At 37.7% G+C, this 10,849-nt stretch overlaps 1 protein-coding gene across 1 annotated transcript; it reads left to right on the top strand.

Annotated features, from left to right (window-relative positions):
• The first annotated feature begins 1,375 nt into the window (after positions 1 to 1,375).
• On the top strand, positions 1,376 to 3,570 carry si:dkey-208k4.2 (P43 5S RNA-binding protein-like). Its single transcript, XM_044101264.1, has 9 exons — positions 1,376 to 1,539; positions 1,613 to 1,713; positions 1,779 to 1,875; positions 1,972 to 2,060; positions 2,180 to 2,253; positions 2,353 to 2,433; positions 2,718 to 2,947; positions 3,029 to 3,082; positions 3,149 to 3,570. The coding sequence occupies exons 1-9, from the start codon at positions 1,420 to 1,422 to the stop codon at positions 3,407 to 3,409; spliced, it is 1,107 nt and encodes a 368-aa protein (XP_043957199.1). The 5' UTR covers positions 1,376 to 1,419; the 3' UTR covers positions 3,410 to 3,570.
• The last annotated feature ends 7,279 nt before the right edge of the window (positions 3,571 to 10,849 follow it).

The following is a 10,849-nucleotide window of genomic DNA, read 5'->3' as shown; positions in this document are numbered from 1 at the left end:
TTTAGCCAGCTCTTCATTGATTGATCTTAATCAATGAACTTTAATAATCTGCACTGTGCTGATGTCTCAGTCTTGTTTTCTCCAGGCTCTAGTCCCCTGCTGAGGCAAATTCCTCTACTCAACCTAAATACTTCCCACTAATGGAGGCACATGTGAATATTTAAGTTACCCTCCTGAGACATCATTGGGGAACCCAAACATGCAGGAAGATGGTGGCAAGGCAAATTCGTCAATAAGGGACAAATGTTTTTATTTATTTAAATGGTACAGAATCCTCCAAGAAAATAAAATTGACTGCTGGAATATGATGACGCTGTGCAAGAAATGACTGAAAGTCAGCATTTTTTTTTTTACCAAATCAGCCTGAGATACAGTGCAGAGCAAACTCCAGTCTTTGAAGGCCGGTCTACTGCAACCTTTACTTGTGTCCTTGGTTTAACACACCTGTATCAAATTGGAGAATTACCTCAATATGCAGTCACATTCTCCAGAGTCCAGCAAATGATTTGCTTCATGGGTTTTGCAGAGATAACTCTAGAAGTTGCAGGATGTCTGTGGCTTAAAACATTGCTTCTTAAATTTGGTTCTCTGAAACCCGAGTTCTGAATATTTTAGATGTTTCCCGGCTGCCAAACACCTGACCTGAATGAATGGGTGACCAACAGGCTTCTGCAGCACCTGATAACATGCAGGAGCAGAGATGCATCTAAAACAGGAAGGACACTAACCCCTGAAGATCAGGGTTAGAAACACTGGTGTAAAGGCTCAGGAAACATTTGCAGGTATTTTAGGGATACTGTTTTTTAGGTGAATTTCCGTTTGCTGTAGACAAAATATAATCACAATCACTAGAAATAAACACATCACTCCAATGTGTAGAGAGTCAAAGTAGTTGTTTCACTTTTCTATGTATTTTGATTTACTGAGATACACTTATGATAGGGAAAGTGATACACTGCCCTCTAACGTTCACAAAGCTACATTACACTTACATTTAAAAATAAAGATTTTTAACTTTTCTTCAAATGTAATGTCGTCTGGAAATCGAATTAACTTAAAACAGTTGACTGAAATAACTTGACTGAAATTACTTGTTTAGTAATGCAAGAAAGGAGTATTTTTTTTCAGGTTATGAAAATGTAAACCATTTCAACACCTTGTGGCGTTTACCTTTTGTAACCTCACTTCTACTCACCATGAGTCCCATGTGGGAGGCATGGTAAGCAGCTGGTGTCTGATGTCTGTGTTACCTGATCGTTTAATTAGGTTAATTAGTTTCAGCTTTTGTTTTGAAGTTAAAAAAACCAAAACAACCTGACTCACCGGCTGCTCACTAATTAGAGTTAATTGGGTTCAAGATAATATAAGAGAAGCTGTGAAAACGCGGCGGCCTCCCAGCGCTAAGACTTTGGATATTGGATGACGATGAACGGTTTTCCGGACAGGTCGCGATTGTTCAGGTGTACACACGCAGACTGTGGAGCGACTTTCCCAAGAGAGTGGAAGCTGAAAGAACACGAGACTGTGCACACCGGAGCAGTAAGACAAATGCTTTAAATAACTCTCGCATCACTTGTTTCAAAGCAGACGCTGTTAACATGCGTCTCCACAGCGCCCGTGTCTGTGCGCCATCGCTGGATGCGGTCGTAGCTTCAAGAGGAAATGCCACTTAAGACGCCACTTGCTTCACCATGAAGGGAAGAGGCAGTTCCAGTAAGTACACAAAACTTAATCTGCACTTCATTAACAAGCATCTCATTGTTATTTCTGGTGTTCAGATGCAATATTGCAGGTTGCGCAAAGGCTTTCGTCCTCTCACACAAGCTGAAAAGGCATCAGCGCGTCGCTCATGGAGATAAAGAAAACATTTTCAAGGTTTGTGTCGGCTACATTCTTCCACTAGATGGCGACAAAGTAGCGTTCAGTTTGATGCCATTCAGTAACTTAAATAATAATGCGTGTATAATGTAGTGCAGCCAACCGAACTGCGCCCTCAGCTTCAAGAAGCGCAAAATGATGAAGTTGCACTTACAGGAGCATAATGTGCCAGCAGTGTTCAAGTATGTACTAATTTGGCTTGCATTTAAAGAAAATGCTGTATGCTACACTTTAGCAGCTACTTTTTCTAAGTAGCATTTGTCTAATGTTTAGTGCTTGTTCACTCTGTCTGGATGTACAGATGTTCTAAAGTTGGATGTACTACAACATTCAACTCCCACATTGCCCGCAAAGCCCATGAGAAGAAGCATGCAGGTTTGATTCATACTGGCTGTTCTGCTGGCATTTCTTAATCTGTAAAAAGAAGCTTTAAAATGTCCTCAGGAGAAGGTTTTATCTGTTTTGTATCGTTAGGTTATCGCTGCCATCATGATGGCTGCCAGGTGCTTGAACACACCTGGGGAAAACTTCTGAAACACATGGCCAAACACCCAGGTAAAAAAAACTTACCATGTTTAAAAAATATAGCTGGAACAAGAGCTGGCTCAGACTGTGTTGTGATAAGCAAACATTAATTTGAGATTTGCAGGTTTGCATAAAATCTTATTCCAAAAAGTGACTGGTGCAGTATTCAACTCTGAATCACTTACATGTGATTCAGAAAGTCATAGGAAATGTGGGATTTTCTCATCCTGAATAAGCTTTTCTCTTAGATCAAGTCTGGCTAAAAATCATCATGTCTTGGATGCAGCATCTGATTAATCACTTCTGGTTCACAGCTACTTTTATCTGCTCGGTCTGCAAGAAGGTCTTTAAGAAAGCCGGTTCTCTGCGAAGACACAAACGAAGCCATGCTTCCCATAAGCCAGTGCTCGTGTGTCCAAGAGAGAACTGCCAGGCCTATTTCTCCACAACCTTTAACCTGGAGCATCACATTCGCAAGGTGCACCTTCAGCTGCTGAAGTACAAATGTTCCTTCCCTGACTGTCTTCGGATGTTTGCCATGAGGGTTGGTATCCGAAAATGTTGCCTTCATAATAAACATGACTGAATTTGATTAGAATCAAAATAAGTATCTTTTATCCCACAGGAGAGTTTGCAAAGGCACCTTCTTCGCCATGATCCCACTGCCGCCACAATGATGGTAATGCTTAAAAATATAACATTTTGTGTAGAATTTTCTCACTTTAACTTTAATTTATCCCAACAGAAATGGAAGAGGCCAAAGAAAACCTGGCAGAAGCGCCTGAATGGAAACAGTCAGCCATTTGTTGAGGAGAACCTGGGTCGCCTCTTTGCGCTTCGAATGCGGATTTCCAGACGTGCCAAAGTGGAAGCGAACCTCTCTGGTCTGTTTAACGAACGCAAGATCCCTCACTATGTGGACCCAGAAGTCAACCTACGAGACTTGTTTGGGATCAAGCAGCCCTGTCCTCTTGAGGTCCTTGAGGCTGCACCAGTGAGAAGTTAATGCACACAATTACTGCATTTTGTTTTGCTGGATTATTTGGGGCCCTTTTATTTAGTTTAACTCTAATTTTATGACTTGAGGACATGGAGAAAACTAAGTTCCCTTTAAAGATTTGAGTTTCTTGTATGTTGACCCAATAAAGTAAGTTTGTTTAACCTAAAGCTGTTTTATGTTGACTTGGTATTCTGTTGCAGGGTCTGCCAATCTGTAACAAGTGATCAGCTATTCATTGACCTTTAATTGCAATTGTAAGCATCTTGATAATTGCCCACTCAAACAGCTGCTGTCCTCCTGCAGCATTTGTGTGCCTGCTTGGGCTGCAGATTTTGGTTGGCGCTCAATAGAAATGAACAAAACTGCACATGACTAAAGGCTGAATCACAGTAACTTTGGGGGTGGATTGGATTAGAATAAAGTCTGCATATTTGGCCAGATGAAGGCTTGAATGCATTTAAAAAAAATGGCTCAACACTTTAAAAATAAGACTAAGTAGTTGTGACTTAAATAAAAGTGGGTTATTTTAGCTTTCCTGGTCAGTGATGTGCATGTTCTCTGTAACTGAAATCTTCCAGTCTAAATGAAACAAATCAAAAGCTGTAAAGATGAGTTCAGATTTAGATTCAAATGTTTGATTTTATTTTGCAACTGGCTTTAATGTGGCCTTTAAGGGTGAACATGTTTCTTGAAGCTTTAAAATCTGATCTGTTATGACCTTTAGCAGGTGAAAAGAGAATTATTTATTTTTTTACCACCGTAGTCTCTGAATAGGCTGCTGTACGTTTTATGTTAAGATTCCTGGTTTAGTGAAGCAGGATGAGCTTAAATTCAAAGATCTGTAACCGGCTGACAGATAAAGTTTGAATGCCGTTTCTCGCCCCTGTTCTGAAGGTCAATTTCTCTGCTCTATAGCCCATACATTAAGTTACAAAAGCTGACTTGCGTGTTCAGTCGAGCTCACAGTTTCCATTTGCAGTTACTCACAGTTAGCTTTAGCTGTTCTCTGAATCATCTAATTGTCTTGGGTGTACCAGCTGTAAAGCTTATTTACAAAGTGAAGATAAAAGCCTCTTAATGACTGCCTCTTCAAGTTAAAATTGCTTTGGATGTGCAGTGTGGCTTTCAGTCAAATGCTAAGGGAAGCTAGATGTTTCAGAAAGGTGAACATTGTTTTTAGCGTAAGCTGAAAAATTTCTGTTATGGAGTTGAGATATCGCTGGCTTTCATCAGTGGCACAGAAACAGTATTTCCTGTTGCCATTAAATACGCTGATCAGTAAAATCTGAATCAAACTGTAAACCTCAGCTTTAGGACTTTGCTTTCAGGAAATGCCACGTCAATTTACCCTTAAAGCATGACCTATAACCTTTTGAGGTAGACTTTGCATCTTGTCAAAGGCTGGGGGGAGTAAATTAAACTGAATCTTTCTCCACCATGACAAGTTTCTTTGACTTTAGGCAAGAAATTTCAGATAATTAAACTTGTGATATTTCCATAAAGAGTACACTAAGTAATTCTAAAAATTATTTTGACATTTATTGAAGAAAAACCACTTCAAACTATTTTCTTAGGATAACATTTCTGCCCCTAGAGTTTCAAAATTTAAGTAAGTTTGATTAAATTTGCAGTAGCATATAGTTCTACTCTGAAGTTTTGAGGCATGAATTTAATGTACTTTGGTTTGTAATAAATGAACATAAATAAATTTGAAAAATGAACATGATAAATTTCTCTGGTCCATCAAACTGGTTGGTTTCTTAGGATAGTCCTTCAATACGGTTAAGGTGTTTATTTGGTAGTTTACCTGTATTATTCCATTTGTCCATTTGCACTAGTATCATACCTGAAACTGGAACATCGTCATGATACCATTGCTGTACTTTACAATAAAAGTATCCTTATGTCTGAAAGGCTTGACATTGATTCGTCTAGACATAAACATCCCATTATAACCATTTTTCCCAAAAGAAACTTGACTCCCATGTAGTGAGCTGAAAATTTTAGTTGAGCTTTAAGTTTTTAGCTGGCATTTCTGTCTTGGTCGACACCGTCTCTGTTCAAGTGGCACCGACTTGCTCCTGAACACCTTTAACCACATTTTTTTAATTTGAAAGGGCTTTTTTTGTGTTCCAATTGTTGAGACTTTGACACCATAAAGAACTCCACATTTGTTCTTGTATGAAGGGGTGTTAATCTATTTGAGCATGTATGTACAGTTTCTCTGTGTGGATCACAGAAAATACACAATTCAAAATTAAGTATGTATGTCATATTATCAAGCCACCCTGAAAAAAATTGTTCAAAGACATAATTAAATGCCATAAATGAGTGCAAAATCCATGCCCATGACGAATGTATTTAAACTTTTGTACTTCAAAGCCCAAACTCTGCAACCCCATCATATCTTACTTTGCAAAATTCATTATTCAGCTGAAGCATTTTTAATTTAAATAGTAATCCACTTTATTTCCAGTCTTATTCACAGAAAATCCTAAATGAAAAAATCTGCACTCTTGCCGTGCAAAGAAAACGAAACAAGGAGATAAATCAAAGTAGGTTAACTACAGTCGTCATGTCCTGATTTAGCCTTCATGTTCCAGAATAGATGACCCAAAACCTTTAACCACTCCAGTTTCTTCTTTTCCCATGGCCTTGTTTAAAGGCTTTTCATAGCAGAAACACATGCACACCAAACCAACAGGAGAAAGTAGATGAAGAGGAGATGCCTTCTGCACAGGTGCAAACAAAATCAGCTCCTCTGCTTTCTATTATTATTCCTTGGCCTGTTTTACTTTTCTTTTAAACCGTGACCCTGGTTGAGATTAAGCGAGTTATTTGCCATAACCATAGTAGCAGGTAGATAGACTTCTTTAAATTATATTAATGTACAATAGGGAATATTTAAGTTTACACAAACCAGTCAGATCAGGTTTTTGTTACATAACAAAATGAGACCGTAATGTGATCTAAAACAAACAACTCTGTTAGAATAAAAAAAATAATAATTGATTACAATAGTGGGAAACCCTTAAATTAAAACTTTAATGAATACATTTTTATTTTAATATTCTGACTTGTTGAGTACACACCCAGCTTTAGTCATAGTGAATGTGCAAACCAGGAACAAACTGCAACTCTAATTGTATCCTTTTTACATTTTCTCTTTCATCTTAGAGTTGTGGAAGAAATGTTTTAGTCATGAGGATGTAAAAACACCACGGCTTTATATATCTGCAATGGTGCACTGAAGACAGTCAAAGCAGAGATGCCAACCGGGTGATGGCAACGCTGCAGGAGCTCCAGGATTTTCTGCCAAGCTCTGGTTGTGTTCTACATCTGATAAAAATCTTCTCTTTTTTTCTGCATGTCTGGACAAATTAGTGGGAATGCAAAACAGAAACCTTTTCTTTCAAATAAAACATTTAAGCTTGGCTAAAATTGGCCTGATGAAACCAAAGTGAACTTTGAGTCACTATTCCAAAAGATATGTTTAATGCCAAAACAACTCAACAATCCTTGGAGAAAATCATAGTGGTGGCAGCATCATAAACTGGGATTACATTCCTTTTAATGGAACTGTTATTTTTTCAAAACAATAAATGTTCCAAATGCTGTCCAGTTTTGACTGAAAATCTTTGCTACAAAGTTGCAGTTTTAGCATCACAGTGAAACTAAACATGCATCCAAAACAACAAAATAATGACTGAATGAGAGGAAAATTAATTTAGACTGATATGGCCAGAGATCAGAGCTACATTCAGTAGAAAGTCAAAGTCAAATGTCATGTAAAGAGGACAATAAGTATTAGGTACTTATTGTATCTGATGCAATACATTCAAAATGTCCGATGCTGACAGATTTCTGTCAAAAAAACAAACTGATGGAAAATGTCAAAATGTACTTCTAAAAGTATTCATTTCAGGATTCTCAACATGAAATATCAGGTTATTGCCTTGTTAAATGTCACATGTTTGGACTAAGTTTTGAAACTGACTCATTATTTCATCACAGAACCTGGCATTTTAATAAGGTTAGGAAAAAAATCTACAGGGAAAAAGTGGGAAGAAATGAATGTTCACAATATTTTCCTATCTGATCAAAAGCTTACATTTTAATCAAAGAATTTCTTGACCTTACTTTAAAGTTTACAGAAGGTGGATTTTAAACTAATCAGAAGTCCTAAGACCAAATTTTACTCTTAAGAAGGGGAACTAATGCAGAGGATGGATCTTTACTCTCAAGTTCATTTAAAAATGTCCCCTTGGCTTTGGCCATCTACCACAGTCAAACAGAACAAAGAAAGCCTTATGTGGTCCAAAACTAGGCTGCTGTGACACCTCTTACTTGAAACCAACTTTGGTATTAGTGGTTACCCACTATGCAGATTCCTCTGGAACTTTATGTTCAAGGCAAAAGCAAGCCCTGCTAGTTAAGCTGAAGCTTGTTGGACAGGAAAAAAAACCCAAACAACAAAAAGACAGTTCAGCAGCCTAAAGTATTTTGAAAACCTAATTGACAACTCTAAAAAGTCCCGGTTGTGATCAGACTGACAAGGCTTCTTGTGCTTCTGATTCTTTCTGAGACTTATTCTCAGTTTCTCTCTCAGGCAGCTGGAGCTTCTGAGCCGTAATGAGTCGTTGCCACGACTGGTCAGGCCATTCAGAGATGAGAATTAAATCAGAATTAAACTTTTTTTTTTCATTCCTCATTTCTTTGAGACAAAGAAATAGAAACTATTTTAAAAAAAGTTATCTCTGTGCCTGATATAAAAGTAGATTGGAAATCCTCCCATCTTCTGGACTTGATATGCAGGATTTCTCCTGCACTTACACTCCTGCATCTAGTGAAAACTGCAAAATAAAGCTGGAGAATATGGTGTTCTTTCAGTGCTGATAAGCATAATAAAAAATACTGAAGATGGATTCTGGGCTGGCCTTCATGCTTTTAATTAATCTAAAATACAACAGTAAAGAAGTGGACTTACCGGATTCACTGGTGTATCTGTACAAGGCTCGCTGACTGCTGCAAATGACTATGACTCACCATTGATGACTTATTTCCGCTTTCTGTACCCTCCCTATTTGGATGATAATGCAGAATATACAACGTATACATAAATATATACAGCTTCCAAAGCAGTACACTTGCACACCTGCTTGGTGTAAATTCTCCAGAGGATTTTCCGCTGTCTCAACAAAATATATATTTAGGAAAAACAGATTGCTTTGTAACCCAACCAAAATAATTTCAAGAAAGGTTACATTTTTATCCTGTGGTTTGTGTTTCAAACTGCATGCAGCACTCACAGAAATTAGTGGTTATTTTTGACTGGCTTATGCAAGACTGTAGGTCAGCAGATTGACAATTTCATTTGGTTGCATTCATTGTGAAGCACAAATGTAAAAAAATTATGGAACTTTTGATTCCAACTAGAAAAAAGTTACATTTAATCTTCTGACACACAAATTGGATAATAAGATTTTATTTTGAAAGCAAGATTAAAATGAGTCATTCAAAATACCAACTTTTACCCTTTCTTGATCCCACAGCAGTGACCTTTTATTGAACTAATATGTCATTTATTTCATCTGTGTCTTGTTCCCCAGGCAGTGTTTGAGCTGTCTGACCCCGACTTTACCCACTGTTTGCTTTGAGTGAAAGTTTTATAGTGCAGCAAATCCATGAGCAACAATAAAACTTCAATAAAGCAGAGACAGCATGTGGACTAATAAACCTTAGTGGTGTATTGTATCATATATGGTGGCAAAAATTTGCCAACGCAAATTGATCTGGTTTTCAAATGGGCTTTGCAAGCAGGAGTCCTCAGTTTCTAGGAAACTGGAACAGACACAGCAGTGACCAGCAAGCTGAAAGTCATTGAAGAAGACAGAGATTGATAGTGTTTGTTTCTCTTTTTTCCTTCAGACAGTCTGATATTTGTGTGGAAGCTTTTTTCTCCACTGGATCACTGCATACTTGTTTTGTCCTGCACATTAAGTCGACTGGCAGGACAAGAAACATTATGCTTTCCCATTAACCCTGTTGTTATAAAAGTGATTTGCCATTAGCAGTTTATCAATTCATTTAATCATTAAATTATATCACTTGATACATCTCTTCTCTTTCTTGTCTCCACTTATGTTGATAAGATTATATTTCACAGTAAAATGATTTTTCTTTAAGGATTGTTGCCTTTTTATGCTGTCATGAATAATGACATGAAGAAGAAAATGTGAAGTGGGCAGAATAAGCTGAGGAAATCTGTCTTTCTAATGGTGAAGCATTGACATCTCATATTTAATGACAAATTATTCTGTATCTTCTGTCATACTCACAGCTGATGCTTGCAACGACTAACATGAATTAGATGCTTGTAAAATTTCTATTAACCACAACAAGCATTAGTCTTTCTCTACTTGCCAGGTTTGATAGTTTGAAAACATGCCAGGAAAAGAAAACTCTTCTCTGACCTACCATCACAAACGAAACGATATGGAAATTGTGAGCAGAAGTTGAACTTTAACTGGAATTGCATGTTTTGGTCATGAAACAAAAGATGATGAAAAAGCTCCTCATGTGCACTGTTGAGCATGATGGTCGGTCCTGTTTATATTTCAAATGTTGTGGTAACCCTCAGCCTCATTCAGTAAAAGTCTGGTGGACTCTGCCAGACAACTGGACATGGGTCATCAGTCAAAGGTCCCAAAGTTGGCAAGGTTAAAGGGCTTAACAAACAAACCAAAGGAATTATGAAAAACGTCTTAGAAAGACTGAAATACAAATAAATGGATGAAGGAAAAAGTTACCAAAATAAAACTTTTGTGGCTGTTTTGAAAGCCTAGAGAACTGCTGCTCAAAAAAATAAACAGTCTTACCAATTTAATGACTCATATTCAGAAGTCAAAGGATGCTGCTTTTTCAAGCTGCTTTAAAGTCAATACTCATTCACTGTGACACAAATCTGTGTAACTCAGTCACTAATACAAACAGAGCAACTCTAAATGACATGCTGACATGATTTATGTCCGGAGAGTATCGGAGCCATTTTGATCCGATTAGGAGTGATTTTCTCAGCTGATGATCTGTGTTTCCAGAGATGAGATTTGATAACCAGACACACAAATCTGGGTTTGATTACACTTCCTTTTGTTGACATGCACATTACGACCTCCAGTGATGTCCTCATTTTCTCATATTCATTGTGTCTGCTACTTCATCGATCAAAGTCTGGGCCTTTGATAAGGATCTTGTACTCTAGTCGAGCTCCATCAGTAATTAAAAGTGCTGCAAGCGATCAAATCAGGGAGTGTGACAGTTGTCTTTTTTTACAACGCATTGAGATGAAGAAAGCTCGTGCTGCTATGTAGTCATTCATCCCAGAGGTTAGATAATAAAAATGTGATTCAATCAACTGTGACATTGCTTAGACCTTTTTGCTTCCAT

Source organism: Gambusia affinis, linkage group LG19 (assembly GCF_019740435.1).
Source record: "Gambusia affinis linkage group LG19, SWU_Gaff_1.0, whole genome shotgun sequence".
Classification (NCBI taxonomy): Eukaryota; Metazoa; Chordata; class Actinopteri; order Cyprinodontiformes; family Poeciliidae; genus Gambusia; species Gambusia affinis.
The sequence above is the reverse complement of the archived record's forward strand: the minus strand, read 5'-3'. Positions and strand labels throughout refer to the sequence as shown.

Coding starts and splice junctions, on each gene's coding strand:
- si:dkey-208k4.2 (XM_044101264.1), top strand. CDS start 1,420: ATGACGATGAACGGTTTTCCGGACAGGTCGCGATTGTTCAGGTGTACA. Junction 1,714..1,778: donor GAAGGGAAGAGGCAGTTCCA/GTAAGTACACAA, acceptor TCTGGTGTTCAG/ATGCAATATTGCAGGTTGCG. Junction 3,083..3,148: donor CCACTGCCGCCACAATGATG/GTAATGCTTAAA, acceptor TTATCCCAACAG/AAATGGAAGAGGCCAAAGAA.